At 37.5% G+C, this 19,222-nt stretch overlaps 3 protein-coding genes across 3 annotated transcripts; 1 reads left to right on the top strand and 2 right to left on the bottom strand.

Annotated features, from left to right (window-relative positions):
* Positions 1-1,748, top strand: LOC140795758 (transcription factor TCP20-like). Its single transcript, XM_073148515.1, has 2 exons — positions 1-1,470; positions 1,556-1,748. Exon 1 carries the CDS (start codon positions 313-315, stop codon positions 1,210-1,212), a length of 900 nt encoding a protein of 299 aa, XP_073004616.1. The 5' UTR covers positions 1-312; the 3' UTR covers positions 1,213-1,470; positions 1,556-1,748.
* A 3,251-nt stretch (positions 1,749-4,999) lies between these two features.
* Positions 5,000-7,193, bottom strand: LOC140794800 (large ribosomal subunit protein eL8y-like). Its single transcript, XM_073146993.1, has 7 exons — positions 7,050-7,193; positions 6,778-6,825; positions 6,489-6,690; positions 5,840-6,009; positions 5,568-5,696; positions 5,391-5,483; positions 5,000-5,311 (listed from the first exon to the last, which is right to left on the bottom strand). The coding sequence occupies exons 1-7, from the start codon at positions 7,050-7,052 to the stop codon at positions 5,180-5,182; spliced, it is 777 nt and encodes a 258-aa protein (XP_073003094.1). The 5' UTR covers positions 7,053-7,193; the 3' UTR covers positions 5,000-5,179.
* Positions 7,194-7,878: 685 nt separating this feature from the next.
* Positions 7,879-18,072, bottom strand: LOC140795635 (uridine kinase-like protein 4). Its single transcript, XM_073148320.1, has 16 exons — positions 17,933-18,072; positions 16,958-17,122; positions 16,762-16,853; positions 16,107-16,176; positions 14,936-15,051; positions 14,412-14,508; positions 13,439-13,518; positions 11,870-12,064; positions 11,619-11,702; positions 11,481-11,541; positions 10,805-10,865; positions 9,997-10,090; positions 9,849-9,921; positions 8,847-8,929; positions 8,362-8,561; positions 7,879-8,087 (listed from the first exon to the last, which is right to left on the bottom strand). Exons 2-15 carry the CDS (start codon positions 17,106-17,108, stop codon positions 8,412-8,414), a joined length of 1,407 nt encoding a protein of 468 aa, XP_073004421.1. The 5' UTR covers positions 17,109-17,122; positions 17,933-18,072; the 3' UTR covers positions 7,879-8,087; positions 8,362-8,411.
* Positions 18,073-19,222: the final 1,150 nt, after the last annotated feature.

The raw sequence follows: 19,222 nt of genomic DNA, 5'->3' as shown, positions 1-19,222 counted from the left end.
GACTTTTTTTTCCTTCTCCTATTGATCCCAGTATGAGAAAAAGGCAAGAGATGCAGTAGACTGTAAAAACCTCCCAAAAGCAGAGTAAATCTTAAAAAAGTTGGTAACTTTCTCTCTGATTAATATTTCTCTCACCTCTCTCTCTCTCTCTCTCTCTCTCTCTCTCTCTCTCTCAACTCCAATCTCATTTTCTTGCCAAAATAGTGAAGACCCATGAAAGCCTAGTCTTCCCCTTCTTCTTCCTTCCCCACCTCCATCTCCATCAACCCAACCCCTAAAAATCTCACCTTTAGGAGCTCCTCTCTCTTTTCCATGGATCCCAAGTCCACCTCCAAGCTCCCTCAAGAACATCCCAAGTTCCACCAAGCTCTAGGCCTGCCCAATCCAGACCACAGAGACTCCAATCCTGCCGCCGCCGAGAAGGACGAGTCAAGAAAGCAGCTTGCTCCAAAGAGGAGCTCGAACAAGGACCGCCACACCAAGGTCGACGGCCGCGGAAGAAGGATTCGGATGCCGGCGCTCTGCGCCGCTAGAATCTTCCAGCTAACGCGAGAGCTCGGCCACAAATCCGACGGCGAGACGATCCAGTGGCTTCTACAGCAAGCTGAGCCGTCTATCATCGCCGCCACCGGATCCGGAACCATCCCGGCCTCCGCCCTCGCCGCTGCCGCTGCCGCCGGAGGCGGCGCGGGGCCCATATCTGCCTCCATGCCCGTTGGGCTCCACAGCCACCACAAGCTCGACGAATTGCCTCAGGCAACGGGCGCTGCCGGCGCCCGGGCTAATTGGGCGATGCACCCGGGATTGTGGCCGCCGACCGTGGCAGGGTTCAGCCCCGGGTTTTTGGCAGCGTCGACATCTGATATGGGGGCGGCGGGTGGCGGCGGCGGAGGAGGCGGCGATGGGTCAGGGGCGGGGTCTGTTGGTAATTTCATGCAGAGGATAGGGTTGCATGGGCTTGAATTGCCCGGCGGTCCGATGAGCTTTATGTCGATGCTCGGCGGGCACGGGCAGTCGCCACTTCCAGGACTTGAGCTCGGGCTTTCGCAGGACGGGCGTGTCGGGGCGGTGAATCCACAAGCTTTGAGTCAATTCTATCAGCAGATGGCACAAGCCAGGGGTGGAGGCGGCGGCGGCGGAGGTGGGCAATTGCAGCAGCAACAGCAGCAGGATCATGCAGGGGAGGATGATTCGGAGGAGTCAGGACAGTAGATGGATTTAAAGGGTTTAGAGGTTTTAAGCAATATTTGCGATTTAGGAGGAAGAATATGTAATCTTTGAGCTGAAGAGGGTCGCAAAACTTGATTTTTTTTTTACCTTTTCCTTTTTCACCCTCGGTTGTTTTGGTTGGTTTTGTTTTCTTCGTTTGATTTTGGTCAGAGCAGGGTAAGAGAGAGGAGGATTATCACACAATCACGCGATCATGCGATCTCTCTCTGCAGATTTATTTTTACTGGTTTCCGAATTCAGGTAACTTATAGATCATTTTTCCTTCCATAGTTGTAATATTTGTCACTGTTTTGTTGTAATGCTTTAGTGGAAATATAAATTGCAGGTGTATATTAACAGAGATGAATAGATTGGATGGAATTGAGTATCTTGTTTGTCTCAAGGTGTGTAGATATGAGTTCCAAAGATATTCGATAATTTTGCGCTTAGTTATTGATGGAATTGTGATTGGTTTGTTTGATGATGAATAAAATATGCCTTCTCCCTTCTTAATCATCTAAGAGAGATTGATTCTGAAATACATATTGCGAGCTTTTGAATTTTATTTGCTTTTCAGTAATTGCAAACAAGTCAATTTTTCTTCACACGTAAGAGCTTTAGCCTTTTTTAGTTTAGTTATTCTCTTGGTGGTTGTTCAACTGAGTTTTGCTAAATGCAATTTGCAAGCTGATCATAATTTCTGAATAGTAGTAAAAGGAATCATGATATTAAGTGCCATTATCTATTCACATACGCTGTAAGTGTGATGTGAATAAACTTTCTTAAACATGGTCTCGTTAGTTCTCTTGATGGGGTGATTGATAAGAAATACTTGTAGAGGGGAGAAGCTTGATTCGTTTGTAAGTTAGTCTAGGGATGACAGGTTGGTGAAGTATGAAGAATACGTATAACTAGTAGAATGATTTCTGAAGATGTGGAAAGCTTAAAAGTACGGCACACTTCAATGAGATTACTGGATGCATAAACAATGAAGATCCATGTTCCTTGAAACAAGAAGTTGTCGTCAGATTATGGAGTGGTAGTGGAGGTTGGCAAGACATGACAGCATTGAGAGACATGAAATGATCCTCCATTGAAGATCATGGATCAAGATGTCTTGGAGAATTTACACTTGAGGATCAAATAGAAGGTAGATTAGTGTCAGAAATCCAAATTATATATAGCTATTGTTAGTGTAGCCTTCAGTTTCAATCTTTTATACATACATATCTTAATATATGAAGTGTGACTCAATGCTTTGGCCCCCAGATTTTTATCTGGATCTTTGAAATTTCAGATGTTTCACGGTTCTATTTCCTGATTTAAAAGATTGACTCACATATGTCCAGTTCCATGCACCTAACACATAAGAAATGGGTGTTTTCTTTATAACCTCTACACTATTTCAGACACTAGTATGTTGTAATGCTGCACGGCTGGAAGGAGGATTATTTAAAGAAACACAAAAGTGAAAAAGTAGATCAACACAAACAGAAGAGGTCATATTTAGGTTCTTTAAAAATTTGACATTCTGCAAAGAGTAAGTCTTGATCCTTGTTCTCTTTGACAACAATCAATTCATATAAAGTTTGGTTGCATGCTGTTTCATGGTCACATTTTCTACCAATGAAACTTGCTTCAACTTCAATATTCAGTCCTTCAGTAATTCATATAGCTGGAAAGTTGGCTATTCTTCTATAACCTAGTATGAGTCTCCTTTCCAAATGATTGGAAACTGGGAAACTATTGTTCTGTTTTCATCATTTATCAAGATGACTCAATCTATTTCAGACTCATCTTATCCAAAAGTATCTTGATAGCTTGTAGTTCAGATATAATATTAAAGACAGCTGTTTATTTACAAGATAGATAGGGTAACAACGGCCACAACTTGATTTTTCAAAAAAAGAAAAAAGACAAAAAGGCACAACTTGATGATGGTAAAGGTTCTTATTTTGCTTCTTTAGTATATTGTCATTGAGTTTGGAGATCATACTGGTTGAGTAACATTCTAGAGAATTACTAATAGTCCAATACTTTCTAGTTTCAGTTAATTAGTACCTGCAATGAATTACTTCCTAGTTTCAACTGTTGATTCACCTTTTCCTAGATGTCTAATTGTAGAGTATTCGCGAGGTTCATCCTTAGTTGGATATCTAGTGGAACAATGTAGATCATTGCCATTTCTAAGATATTTTGCATTTAGATTGACTGATGCTAGCATTTTGTTATGGCTATTCATTCTGTCGTTTGATATTCTGATATCTGAACTGTGTCACCAATATCTTTCAATCAGTGCAAGTGTTTCTGTCCTCTTCAGGATATTATGTCAGAATACTAGATGCTTTACTTTGTTACTGTTGTGGAACAAAACTTGTCCTTTTTTTTGTCCATCCTCATTCTCCTCTTGAAATTCTTGCTGTAGAATTGATAGAATACATGTGATCCTGACATAACATTGGCATGCATTCACAGTGTTGTCAGTGCTCGGTCAGAAGTAAATTTTCCAGCAAAGGCTTGTAATTCTGTATAGATTTGTCGCAAGCAGTTAATAATATTAGCTTGAAATTGCTAGGCTCCTTTCGTATATTTGAAACTCTTTGATATCCATTTCGCGATATCAAAGTCTGTAATCGTTTTGTAATCTCTAAAGAAAATTTTCTTTTCTTTTTACCAGCATCCATGTCTTCCTAGTATCAATATACAGCAACAAGTTTTAGTGAGAATGGAACAAACATATGTTCCTTCTTTTAACTTTCCATAATTAGTACTATCAACATCTTTGATTAATTTTAAACAGATGCTAATTCATATACTCTGGAGATTTGCTTATGTTGCAGAAAAGCACACGGCATCTGTTTGATTTAATTCAATTTGGTTGAATAGAATAGAGCCAGTTTACTTTGTTTCACCATGAGATGGTGGCATGAAGGTTACTCTGTCTCTATAATTAGACATGTAACCAATCGAAGATCACAAATAACGCCTTTCATAATTATTAGGTAGATTTGCTGTTACGGAACGTAGCCGCCATAGAGTCAAATTGAGATATCACACAGATTTAGTATGGAGAGGTTTTGAATATTTTAGTGAGTTTATGAAGGAAAATAAGAAGGTGCATATAAATATGAGCGTCGTTTAGAAAGTTTTAGTGTAAATGTCCCCTCTATTAAAAGCTATTGCATAGTTGACCACTTTAATTGCTGATGTTGGAGGCTTACTCAAGAAATTAATTATTTTTGTCCATGCTCCTCTGCACCTTAACAACCCACTCTGCAATTTAACATAAGTTTTTTTTTACACTTCACCCGTTGCAACGTCATACAAAGCCCTGTTTGGATAAATAAGTAACATTTTCGTAGGAAATTCCTAATATATAAATTGAAAAGTATCATTAAAGAATCCCAGGAGAAAATTTTTCTTCGATTAGTTATGGAAATTTTAGAGGAAAATAAAAATTAGAAAGAGAGAATGGAGGAAGAGAGTAATGGAGTAGGAGGTGGTGGCAACTGGGGTGGGTGGAGGAGCGACGGTGGTGGAGAAAGGTGATAATGGAGGAAGGGAAAGAGAGAAATAAGGCAGAGTGAAAGAAGAGAGGGAGTGTGTAGGAAACAAAAAAACATAGCTAGAGTGAATTTATTTATTTTCCTCAGGGCAGGAATATTTTCTAAAGAAAATAGTTCTTCAAAATTTTCATCTCCAAACACCCACCTAGAGAAAATTACCTATACTAAAAAAAATTCAGAAGGAAAGCCAAATTCCTGTAGGAAGATAAAAAGTGCGGCAAAACTGCAAGAAAAAGGATCTCTGAAGTTTCTACATAATCCAGAGAACAAAATATACTGTGATTCAGACAGGAATATGGCTGCAGGCAGCAAGCTGTAAATGAGTTCCTCAGATTTAAGTTGTCCATCTCTGAAACTAAGGGAATGCAACGCCAATCTATCAAACAAAATTTAAATAGATAAATCTAGCTCATCCTCTGGGCAGCTTCCTTCGCAAGCATCCTTTCTTTTGCTTTGGTTTTCGCTTGAGATTTGGAGCCCATTATCCCACCACCCCATTTCTTTCTGACCTCATCAAATTTATCATTGAAGTTTGCCTGAAGAAATGGTAGTGTTCAGCAAAAAGAGCATGTATGTGTGTTACAAGTTTTAAGAGAAACTCATTCCATTACTCACCTTAATGGCTTCCAATATTTTGCTAAACTCAAGCTTATCCTCATTCTTCACAGTCGTCAAACACAAAACAGATGCAGTCTTTTTGTGAACAATCTGTGAGGAACACAAATCAGAGGATGTGTATGTCAGCATGACAAATTAATTGAAGTTCAAGCAAAAAGAGCAACATATCCATACCGCTCCAAGACGTGCTTTTCCTTTCACAATACAGTAAGGAATTTCCATCTTCCTACACAAGGCTGGAAGCCAGACCACCAACTCGATAGGGTCAACATCATGAGCAATCACAACTAGTTGTGCCTTGTTCTGAAGATAAGCACATAAGAAAATTTTAAGGATACAGTCTATTTAAACAGGACCCCAATAGCAGGCTCAAGAGTTCTAAAACATCCATCTAATTATGCAGTAGACTTGGTACATGAATGCATTTGGAAGAAAAACTACAATACCTGCTCAATAAGGTAAGTGACATGATTAAGGCCATACTTCACAACAATCGGCTTCTTAGCTTCAGCAGTTTTCCCTTCAGCTTGCGCCTGAGCCATCTTCAAGAGTCGCTCCTTCTTGGCAGCTTTGTCTTCAGGCCGGTACTTAAGTAACATCTTGAATAGGTTGGTTGCTACAGAAAAAAAAATCATGTAGAATGTTGATAGGCATATCTTTGTTTTCAGAAAAAGAAAACACTATGCTCTAAAACAAACATAACAAAATAAAGTAGAAGCTTGGATTCAGTATTGATCTGCAACCAGTGCAGAATTTTGCACTTCTCTGGGGGCACAGGTGATGTCATTCCAAAGATAATCAGAGAATATGACAGGAGGCAGCCATAAACATAACAAAGATGAAAAGTTGATCCAGAAAAGGAAGCATAACTGAAACTATTGAACATGATGTGAGGATACATATTAAACACATGAAACTTAGAAATATCTAAGAAGCGTTCGACAGCCAAAATTAAACTTGGGCCTTAACATTGACAATAGCATCTTCTTTTAACAATCTCAGCATGAGATCCATCCCCCATACGGCACCGGAAAATAGAACGCAGACAAAGATAATAAGAGTGGAAGTGAAGAAAAAAGAGAATTAAGTACTCACCCAGATTCTTGTCCAAGGTCCTGGTAAACTGGTTCAATGCCGGGGGAACCTTCAACCGCTGCTTGAGGATCCTCCTCTGCCTTTGGATCCTGACCACCTTCGGCCACTTCACGAAGCGGTGGAGATCTTTCTTCGGCGGCAATGCCCCTCCGATCCCAAACTGCTTCGGCCGCTTCTCGAACAATGGATTGACCACCTTCTCCTACAGATCAAAAGGATAAAAACCGTAAAAATACACGTAGAAACCAAATGAAAACCTTATGAAAATAGGAAAATGTAAGCAAACTACCGTCTTCTTCTTGGCTGGAACCGGTGCCTTCCCACCTCTTTTGGGAGCCTGATGGAATTAAACCATATATTAGCAGATGTAGATCCAAAAAGTAGCATATTAATCTGTGAATTAACAGGAAAAGGTAGGATTTTGAAGATAAAAACGATGTATTTGAGAAGAAAAGTAGAAAACCATAGATCTGGGAACCACTTTAAGGTGAAATGCGACTTAAAAATCAAATTTTGAGCAACTAAGAGGGCTTAGAAGATCACGAGGAGCGAAATCCATACCATTTCGGTGCTTCAATTAGGGTAAGGGCTTTGGCGGCAGAGTGGCGCAAACCCTAGAAGAAGAGAGTGGGAGGCTCCAAAAAGAGGAGAAGGGGTTTATAAAGCCTAGAAGGTGGGGAGGATTTATTTGATCTCATCCGTTGAGACGTGAAACTTGTTATGATTGGACATTTCTAGCCGTCCGATCAATCCAACCCTCCTCACATTGGAAGTATGGAAGCCCTAGAAGGCTCGAAAGAAAGCCGTTTGGGTCGGGTTTTAGAATTTGGTTTCTTGTAGTTTTGGGTCGGATCCGAAACCTGAAAAGAGTATCACTTCTTTTTTTATTGAATTCGTATACTATAACAGCTCGCCGTACTCGATACGTCCTCCATATAGATGCAAAATAATTGTGCTAAACCTTTTAAAAAAATAAATTATAATAAGTTCAAATTATACACATATAATATTTTAACAGAAAATTTACATAATGTATTCCAAATGTGGAAATCGAACTTAGGTTAATAAAATTTAATCACTGAACTATATGTTTTGTAAAGAGGCTCCACTTCGTTTGGAAAAGATTACAGTATATGATGTAGTATCCATGATTATAATTTAGCTCACTCTACCACGTTTTCTCCTTTGCAAGTTTTGTGATCCCTTTTAGCACTTTATCCACAACATTAGTGGACTAAGTACCCATCTATTTTCCCGATTAATAGAGGCCAAATGGGAATTAAGCCTGAGCTTTAAACCGTGAATTGCGATCTAAATATCTAAAAATATTATTAGGAAGAGCAAGTGGTCTTGAGTCATCTTCAGGGACAAAAGACCAGAGAGAAGCATATAAGAAGCATAAGTAAATAGCATATCATCAATTGACTTGAATAATACGCAAATACACCATGATGCCATATTTTTCTAGAGAGATGACATTGAATACAACCAGCCATTGGCAAGTTCAAAGAGAAAAAAGAGCTGCTCGAAAATTGCTGAATCATTGCCGCCGAAGAACTTGATATCTACTTTTGCCGTTGTTATTGGAAAAATGATGGCCTGCAGGTAAGAAAGAAACTCTTGAGTTAAGCTTGCCCATTTTAGTTGATGCATATGCTTAGCAATTTATCACTCACTAATTCCATCAGAGCTAATATGTAGGTGTACTTCCTCAATAATTCACAAGCAGTGCAGTTTTATTAATAGCAAAATCGAATTTACAAACATTAATCACCCAAGAGCATATGGATAATGCGGATCATTTTCTCCTCTTAAGAGGAGTGAGCACATTTAGCATGAAATGGTGAGCACTCTTGTAATGATGACAACTTACTGGATTTGGTTCGCCTCTTTCTTGAATTTGGCTGAAAGCATCATCATTGCTTAATAATTATCTGTCCCGAAGTACCGATCTCCAAATTCACCCATGCCAGGAATGACACCATAATCTTCATTTAGACCAAACTCAATCTCAGATGTCACAATCTTAATTCTCGGGAATCTTTTGCAAACTACGTGCACCCCTTGAGGAGCCTAGTCATGAGAAATTAAAATCAGGATACTTTCCAAATGAAGCATGGAAAAAGGTGAATTCAAGAAGAAAATTTTCCTTATTATAGCTATTACTGCAATAACATAACAATGTATCACGTATTCGCCTAGAACACTTTTAAAACAGTATATGATGCAACTCTCCTGTTTTCTGGATTACAGCTACGTTAAAAAAAGCAATATCAAAAGGCAAAGCACAGGCTTATGTCTAACATAAACAAAAGAACAGTTCACAAGGAAGATTCCACTATGGCACTCAAAACTTACAGATATTAGGTTGAGGAATATGATGTTGGCTTCTTGTACACCCTTCTTCAATAGCAAAGAGATAGCCTGAACAGCGGAATTGCCTACCATGGAATAATGAGAGAAAAAGATAAGCAACAATTAACACTGCAGCAAGACTAAGGACTAGTGGATACTAAAGTTACACTAGTAGCTAATCATCAACTAATCAAACTTTTCCTTTGCGTAGCCTATAAGATCACACATAAAGTGAAGCAATACTGTTCTTATGTTACAGAATCTTAAACATATCTAATAAATGTTTAAAAAGAAAAAAAAAGCTACTTAATATGCTTACCATCCGAGAATTAGCAATCAAACTACATAGACAACAGTATCATCTTCAAAGACCAGGAGAAGGTCCTAACAAATCCAAGTCACAATAGTGTACATGAACTTTTTTAAAAGGTAGAACAATTATATACACAGGAAGATTTTAAGTGGTAAGTCTGGCTTCAAATAAGGCAACAAAAGTTACAAAATGGAAGGTCAAAGGATGTAAACAACATCTATCGAATAAACAAATAAGTGCCTAAATATCAGAAGAAAAGGTAGGGGCATATTAACAAACAATAATGTTAATTGGATATAATGATATATCTAGTTCTGTGGAGTTGAACAAGCTGCAAGTGGCAGACTGGCAGTCAACATGTTATTGGTGCAATTGCCTAGGCATCAGTTGGCAAAAACAGAGTTTCAGTTTCCATTAGCAATGCGTCAAAAATATTGATCAGATAATTGGTCTAGTTGTTGGCAGTTGGCCTGAAGTGCTGAACAATTAATGCCATTCAGAATTTCAGATAGACAGAAGAGTACTAATCTCTTAGCATTACTAAATTAACTTACTGTGCTCTTTGTTCTATTATTAGGTTGCTAGCGAAGCTGTGGGGAGGAGAAGCTAATGGCAGCACCAGATGGGCAAAAGAGGATCTTGTTTACATAATCAAATAGAAAGCATGAATATTAGAAGTCACATAGACCAACCTGTGCCTAGTATAGGATCCAACAGCAAAACTTGTCTATCTGAGATGTCTTTTGGCAAGTTTTGGTATATTAGCTACAACATAATTGATCAGTCAGAAAATCAGGCGCGAAGCAGGACATGCTGATGATCTGACAGATTATTGCGAACCTGCTGACCGTTATCTCCTTCCCTATGAATAAGTATCTTCCCAATCTTGATGCCTTTGCAACATGCCCGCAGAGCATTCTCCATACTCTCACCACTGGTAAGCAGTATAAATGGAATTGTATTCAACCATCAATATACAAGTGAAAGGAATACTTTAGGAAATATTAGAAAGACAAACAAAGTCATGACAGGTTGAAAGGCATAGTAACCAATGAAGATCATCCATTTTGTAACTCTTATATGCTTTCAATGTTTGTAAAAATAGGGATACAAGGTGCTTCGTGGATACATGAAAGAATATTAAAATGCACCAGAGTCATCTGTTCAAGTATCATCTATCTCATCAATCAGTATGTGACTTTCATATGCTTCATTTCTGGAGTTCCACAAGAAAGCACCCTTATCCTCCTGCCTCATCTACTTCACGAATATTAAAAACTTCATGAATAGGTGTATGAATCGATTTCTAAGTTTCCATTTCAGGCTACCGAAGTATGGTTCATAGTACAGGGAATCTTGTATATCTTGTCTACCTTCGCCGAGCATATCTGTTGTCCACTAGGATAGAACAGGGAGGTCTGGAAAATTTAAAAAATGTCTGGATATGAATCCTCAAAATCATGGGTATTACTTTAGTTCCATTGGGGGAGCCAGATTTAATTGACCCATGCAATCATCTTCAGGACAGATCCCAAACCAAAGAGGGCTATAAATAGTAACATAATAGGGTTTGTTGCAAAAACTGCATGCTCAAACAAAGGTACATTGAATAGCAGAAAACACATCAGGCTGCAAAAGGTTGAAGTACCTTCTAATTACTGAGATACCACATAATCTTTTAGAGAAATCCACCCCGGTATATACAGATCCTGCACTTGGTAAAACAATTTATATCATCAAAGGCCAACCACATAATTAATCAAGTGTAATTTGGCAGCAGAAAATATACAGTAGAGGCGCATCAATTGGAAAGAATAATTTTAAGAAAGTGCTAAATAAATTTGCCGAAACAAATGAAAAGGACTGCCAAGTACAAGTCCTATTGGTACATGCCTTCAGAAAATTTTAAATGAAGACACTTCTAGAGGACTAAGAAATTCATATTCTTCTGTATAGCCTCTCTATATATCATCTTCTTTGCTCAGAAAACATGACTATTTATATGCAAATATAAACCTGCAGATGTACAGAAGCACTGCACATGCTGTGTATATGACTCAAGCTGAACTTGTGGGGGACAAAGAATGAATAAGTTCTAAAAATCAGAAAATCATAGAGGGGCTTGAAAATCACACTATCTTTACAAGCTAAATAAATATTAGAGAAAAGATCTGCAAGGGTTATAGTTTCAGCTTTTCAGCAACTAGATGAGAATGTCAAATCTACTCAGTATTAAGGACTAAATTAAGATTTAGAATTAGCAAAAAAATGCACACAGAGCTAAAGCCATCATCATAATGCAATGACCAAGAATAGCTACTTACCAGTTGGAGTTAACACCTGCTTTTCTTTAAATGGAAGATGACCTAGACCATGCTCGACGACCTTTAAAGAGAAAATATTTAAAATTAGAGATTTTTTTCCAAATGAAGTTCATTTAGGGAAAAATACTCCATACTAACCAAGCGAATCAACCGATCAGAATAAAATATGAAATCATGCTTGGACGTTGTGGCATCACGTATTAAAGTATGCATACCACGTATCTGAAAAATGTTTTCCAGATCTATATAATGTCAGGAAGATAGTAATATGAAAATTTGATTGATGAACATATAAATTTGAATACACCTTAATCATGAATCCCACATTCTCCAATCACAGTAGTACAATATGACTAAAAGATAGATGCATCATTAGGAGCATTAAGTACCTGAAAAGTTGATTGAATGACATATAAATTTGGATATATTTTACAAAGATCATGTTGGCCAAGTTTAGTATGGATATGTTGCCCAATCAGGTCAATGGCTACATGATTGTCTCCACCACGGGGAATAATAATATCAGCATACTTTTTCGTCGGCAGTATGAAGTCCTCAAAAGCAGGTTTCACAAATTTTGAGTACTGCAAAGAAAAAGAGAACTTTAAGTAACAAGGTGGATTACCGATGACCAGTTATCGCTATTTTCGTTTATTTGACTCGTCATAACCATCAGCAACAAAAAGGCTTCTACATATTGCTTACTATAACAACCATGCAAGTCATCTCTTGGATAGTCCAAGCAAAACTCAGGCTCCAGTATTTAAGAATCACTATCTCTGCATTCAATATCAGTGGCCATACCTTGATGAAACTTAGGTCACTTCCCTTATAAATGTACCTTAGATAATAAAGCTAGTAATACCCTTGCACAATGACTCCTCCCAATGTAGGATTTGGACTTTGGAGAGGGTATGGTAAATGTAGATATTGTTCAACCTCATTTTACTAATATTAAAATGATTAAATCTTCAAGGTAAGATAAAGTTTCTTTCCCAAAAGTGAATGACCGACGAGAATGAATTTTGTGCATTGTTCTAAAATGTTGTGACAAACCAGATTTGGAAAGATTTGTTCATAGGAAAAATATGAAATTTTGATGGGTGATAGCCTCCAAAGTTACAGATCTAATGACTTTGAAAGTGATTCCGAAATTGAGGTGTGAAAATATCTAAAACGGTGGAAGAAGATTGAAATGGCATAGAAACGGAAATATCGACGTTGTGGTGGTCGTCGGAGGGTGGCAGACAATTGTGGATGGTGGAGGCCGGCCATAGGGTAGAGTGGCTCGTGAGGGGAGGTGTGGATTAGGGTATGGTAGCTTGGTTGGGTTTCTAAGATTAAGATCTACTTCTAGGAAAGCGAAAGTAAAAACAATCTAACGTCTATAATTAAAAGATAAAGATAAAATAAATTAATTAATTTAAACTAATATTCATTCCACATGATAAATAACCCATGACTACTATTTCTAAGAGTAGAGTTATAGCGGGTCAAATCTAATTCGCTCTATTGAGTTAATATCCATCAAACCCATCGAACTCATTACAGCTTCAAAATTATTACTTCATTTTCAATTCGAACTCTTATCTATACCGACATGAATATCTTTGCCATATACTTTCCCCTTATTATTTTATCAAAATTTCCTAGTTGTTTGTATAAGTTTATATACATGGTTACTAGGGATCAGCATTTGGCTCTTTGAACAAAATTAGGAAAAGGAAAAGGTGTTGAAAGTCAAGATGAACCACAAGAATACTGCACAAACTGCAACTGGTAACATTATAAAATGTTTTGTATTATCAACTGACCCAAACACAAATGAGTAGACAACTTGCAACATGCTACTACTACATCTAGGTTGGCCTGCCAAAATCTAAACACATACAACAGTGTCAAATTTAAATGGCAAAAAATAGTAAATGATACCACAGAAAGGATATAGGTTGTATAACCTGATCTAATACTGTTCTGATATCTCTACCCTTCTCAACAGTATCACGGCGAATCCTCCTTGCTAGTCGTACATCAGCATCTGCATAACTTAAGATGGACATGAGTACAAACATAATAGAAATCAATGCAGTAATAGTAACAGTACACATAACAACCATTACATTGTTTTGTATATTTATTATGGAACCCAATGATTTAGATCAGATGAACCTAACATGAGAGAAGGTTACACAAAAGAATAGCTGATCAGGATATTGTCTCTTATTCTTTTTATGGATCCAATTGGTGCAAAAGAGATAATCTTGAACAAAGTCTAGACTCGAAGAATGGATGATTTCAAGGACTTTGATTAATTATTGTGTGGATTCTTGGAGAAAGGATGAGGGACAAAGTTGCATCTGTGCGGAGGGGCAGACTGGAGATGTAGGGAGGGGATGAAAGAATGTGAACTTGTGAATTGATGGGGGTTGATTATGATGGAGGACAGATGAAAATGATAACTTTATAACTTTAAATGGATGAAGAGCTCCTGAGTTTTGGTAGTCAGGACAGCATGGAGCCAGGGCAGAGAGGTCAAGTTTAGGATGAGGTATGACACAGGGAAAATGAGAAGAGGACAAAGATGTGGTACTGAAGAACTTATTGTCAGTTTTACATCATATTCGTCATCAATTTTCTTTCATTTTCTTCAAATAATTAAGGGTAGTCATAGAGGGGATAGAGATAGGTAAGATCAAAACTTCTTTCCATGTCTTTTAACTTACTTTGATATAGTTCTAATAGTTCCAACAGGACATAACGGGGCAAAACAGTTGCCCTCTTTCATGCGTGTAGTCAAATAAATGATCTAGTTCTAGTAGCATTAGAAACTTCTGCCTTGAGATGGGTAAACGTACAAATATAACTACATGTGGAAAAATATATGTGACACTATATATATGCATAGTACAAGAAATGAGAAATATGAAAGACCTGTATCAACAAAGATCTTCATATTCATTAGTCCCCGAACACGTGGATCATGGAACACTAAAATGCCCTGCAAAATAATGACGTCCGAAGGATTGACCTGACAAAGAACAATAAAATTTGGGGATCGGTAATGTTTTCCGTTAAATAGAAATAATAAAAAGTAAGAAATAAAAGGCACCTACACCATATTGAATCAACTGACCCAAAAGAAGTGGATCAGTTGCTAGTTTTGGCACTAGTTAGTTGCTTAGAGAGAAAGAAGAAATCCACACAAGCAGATTCCAACCATTTTATAGTAGTTTTTGTAGATTCAGATTTCACTTTTTAAACAATCACGTTTTCCTTTTAAAGTTAAGGTAGTAAACTGAAATTCATTTAAGATAGCAGAATCAGATTCAATATCTTCCATAAGACATAGTTTCAGCAGGATAACTACAATAATGTTTGTCTGAGTTATAGGTTCAGTTTCCAGGGTTGTTTGTGTTGTAAAAGAATATACCCACCAGCACTTTCAGCAATAATACCTTTCTGGCTGGCAGTATGCTCTTATAAGTTTTGAAGTCATAACTAGGGACATCAACAGCCTGCCCATGCGTCAAGTTCTCCATACAAGATAGTAGACTCTCAATATCAAAGGCATCTGTAATTAGGAAGAGGGTTTCTCATAAGAAATAGAAAAATCCTTACAGCATGAATCAAATGGAATGATGCACTAGAATAAAATAAAATAAAAACAAAGTATCTTTGTCCACGGATGCACATGTGAGTTTTAGATATATAGATGGCACTGTCAAATACTCAAGTAGGTATCAAGGATGGTCATGCCGGTCTCCATGCCGATATGGAGCCTTCTATTTTTAATTTTTTTTTCTAATTTCATCAATCATCATCAAATGAAAATTTTGATATTCCTCGTCATTTTACGGTCAATTAGATTTTAGTTTTATTTATTAAACTATATCAATTAATATTATGTGTTGAATGTTATTATGTGTTTTAATTGTATTATAAAATGTTCAATTATTAATATTAAGTTTAATGAATATATTCAATCATATTATGTGTTAAATAATATTTATATTTAATAAAATATATTATTTACAAAGACAATCTAAAGGTAAAACACAATAATGTAGGTTTTAAGATATATATTTAAATTAAAAATTAAAGATTGACATGCCAATAACCCAAAAATATCTCTATATATCCTATTTTTATTTATTAAAAATATGTTAAATGAGTGTCCATCGTTGGTACGTATTATAAATACATAACAGGAAAGCGTTTCATTGAAATATAAGAACCAAATTAATGTGCTCATCTACGCATACAAAAGCTGTAAGAGAAGTTTCCGAGAAATGAATGGCATACCCCTCATTCACATGTAGGGTTGTTTTCTTGTACTTTCACATGTACATGTAGTGCCTATTGTTGTATCTATTTATAAACAAAGGATAATCATTGACTGATCAGCTCTCCAGGTGCCCATTCTTTTGTTTTCATAGGCAAGTTTAATCATGCATAGTGGCCTTCTAAGAACCACAAGATGATAAAGGGCATTAATCATAATAACTAAGACCTAAGGGTATAGATCTAGTCATTTTTTTATTCAACTAACCAAATACCTAAGCATAAAAACAACAATTCTTTATGAGTTATGATTTTGGAAAAGAAAACTAGAAGAAAATGTAGTACCCGGATGATCAAAATTATACTCATGAACTCGGCTCAATTCCTCTTCTGACAAATCAAAATAAAACGACTCCTGCAAAATAAGACACATTGATATGTGAGAGTACCGAAGTTAGTCAAATTACCAATTTACCAGAAATGAACAGTTATTCCATTAGTCCCAGAATGTTTATCTATGTTGAGACAACATCAATGATTGATTCAAATATGTTTTAGAAAGAAGATGTGCCAACTCTATTTGGTATACTAATCACCTCTTCATCATTATCACCAAGGTTAGTATCCAAGCCTTTCCTCCAATATAGTGAGTCAAAGAACAACTTGAAATTGGGAAGGCTTCATGAGAGGATAGATGTTATATGACAACCAGTTTTTATCTAATGTTTGAATTTTGAACTTCTATATAGGGATGGAGGAGGCTCTAGAAGATTTTGACCAAATCTTATACCAGGCTGTTGACCTAATATCCCTTGGAACATTCGGGGGAAAGAGTGTTATCTTATGACCTGTAAAGCTAACAGTTGGAGCCTACCTTGTCATTCATCTTAAACTAACGTAAGCAGAGGAAATCCTGCAAAAGGCTTCTCTATATACATTATCTACTCAAGGTCTGAAAGATAAGCTAAAAGGCAGAGTGTATGTGGTCAATTAGAATTACCTGGTTCAGAAGGACAACACGTTGATCACGAAGTTGCTCGATGATCATATTGCAAACGGTAGTCTTTCCTGAAGCTGCACCACCAGAAACTCCTGTATATAGCAGAAAATTCAGTTTCTTACACACCTTGTAGGGTTTATTTTCTAAGATGGTTTGGTTACAATAAAGTTTCCCTAAGGATTTATTGAGTGTTAACCTATTATGAAAGGTTCTCTGTGGCCATTCTCTGTTGCTGAAGTTGTCGGCTGCTCTTCAAAATCTCTCCGCTCCGGCTCATCCACATGAATTCCAGTAAAATGAGCTCCCGAAGAATCCACCAGCAAACCATCAACTGATTTTGAACCCATATAGAGCGGTTGATCTATGGAAAGTACACATAAAACAAGCATTAATATATATTGAAAAGAGCTATTTATAATACTTTATCATTCTGTAAGTGTCAATGACGTTGTCTGCATGATATGCAGAGTGACATCACAGTAGCTAAGGGCCAAAGGCTAAAAAATTTGACACGCGATAGTCAGAATCTGGGAAGCAGCTAAAGGTGGAAGCTAAATTGCTATCAAGCATTTGACTGACAAAGTTACAAATTGAGAAATTAGACGTTATGGATCTTCTTGTATGATATCAAACGCTGGCAAATATCCTCCATCATGATGCTACTATTAAGAATCATATGTACTACCAAATCAATTATCACCAAAGCGCACTATGAGCTAAACCAAGCTATTTTCGGTTTAACAAAGAAAACTTTGGCATACCATCAAATAGTTTATTTTATTCAAGGTACGATCCACAACATTTAGTTCTGACATGACAAAAAAAATTTATGCATAATTAACAGAAAATAGATAACAAGATCCATAAGAGAAACACCAAAAAGATTAGCCAAAAAGTAAAGGCAACACAGAAACAGAGTCACCACTCCGATGTCTCCGACGACGATAGACTACAAGGAAAGTTCCACAATCCTGGGCCCAATCAAGCAAATTTGCGCTCCTTAATCACTCCCCCCTCCCAATCGAAGACAAATCACCAACCGAACTGGATTTAAGGCAATGCGCAGATCTAAAGAAAAACTCACTTCATCCAACTGCCAAGAATTCAATTCCACCGGATGGAATGATGAATCCCGATAGGAAAAGAAAGGAGTGGAGGTGTTGGGATATACCGGAGTCAATCGCCTATTACGGCGCCAGTAATTTCGGCAGCCACTGCTCTGGTGAGAGATCGAGCAAGAGAAAAAATTCCTATCCACGATCGAATCCAAGCGGCAACGGACCCCGAAACCCTAACGGAGCGAGATGGCCATTAGCGAGAGAGAGCAGAGAGCGGAGAGCTTAAGAAGGCAAACGTCGAGCATCTTGCATGCGCTCGAGAACGAAGAGATAGAGGCATACATGTAACTTTGAGAGAGGAGCTCGAAGGCGAGGTTATTGTAAGGGGATCCTTACAATGCGCATCAAATGCGAGGAATGTATTCACGTAGATCATGGACGGTTGGATGTGAGACGTGTACGATAGAAACATAGGGTTGGATGAACAACGACGCAAATGGACTTGGCGGGAATCATTTGGAATGCAGAAATTATCTGGAATGTCGAGGACGATTGAGCCAGATACATGGCGCTGAAAGAGATACGAGTTAGACCGATTCAAATGCGGTCGCCCGCGTACCAATTTCGTATGCGAGATGCACCATCGGCCTTTCGTTTATGGACGATGTGGGTCCCACGGATCTTATGGTTATGGATGAAGTCATCGTTGACGTGGCAGGCACACCAAAATATACCTCGAATGGAGCTAACTACTTACCAACGAACTATCACTGTTTGAATTGTAATCCTAAATAATTATTATTAAAAAAAATTTAATGCGGTGTTTTGACTCAGATAGTTTGAATCGGTTTTTTTATATATATGAAGAGATGATTGGCTAATGTTATTTAGCCCATGTCTAGTCTGAAGAGCTAATATTGTACAAACTCAAATATGAAATCTATTTTATGGCCATCCTTGTTGCTTGTACGCTAAATAATAGCACATGCCATCAATTTCATTGGTGTTTTTAGTTGAATAACGATTGATTGAGATATCATTTTAGATTATCATTGGGAAGCGAAGGGTCGAGTTAGGTTCGGACTAGGTTTTACAGTCGGATTTCGCCAACCAGCCCATGAGTTACTTAGGCTAAGTTTTAACATTATCTTCGGAGATATTAAGCTTGGGTTGGATCTGAGTAAAAATAATTTTTTCTAGTCATGCTATGGGTCTAAGGGATGGTAAAGATCTGCTTAAACACCTTGCATTCTGTAATGCTGCCCTTCCATCTCCCTTTTAATAGCGAAAGGCGAACCCTGCTCTCGCTCCCATTGTGAAGTGCAGCGAGAATTTAGTTTTAAGAACACTTGATCTTAAGAAAATGCAAGGTCTATCACATTAGAAAAGCTCCATCTCCAACT

Source organism: Typha latifolia, chromosome 9, assembly GCF_019914945.1.
Source record: "Typha latifolia isolate L0001 chromosome 9, TyphaL0001v2, whole genome shotgun sequence".
In the NCBI taxonomy this organism is placed as follows: domain Eukaryota; kingdom Viridiplantae; phylum Streptophyta; class Magnoliopsida; order Poales; family Typhaceae; genus Typha; species Typha latifolia.
Note: the sequence above shows the minus strand (reverse complement) of the source record. Positions and strands in the feature narration are given on the sequence as shown.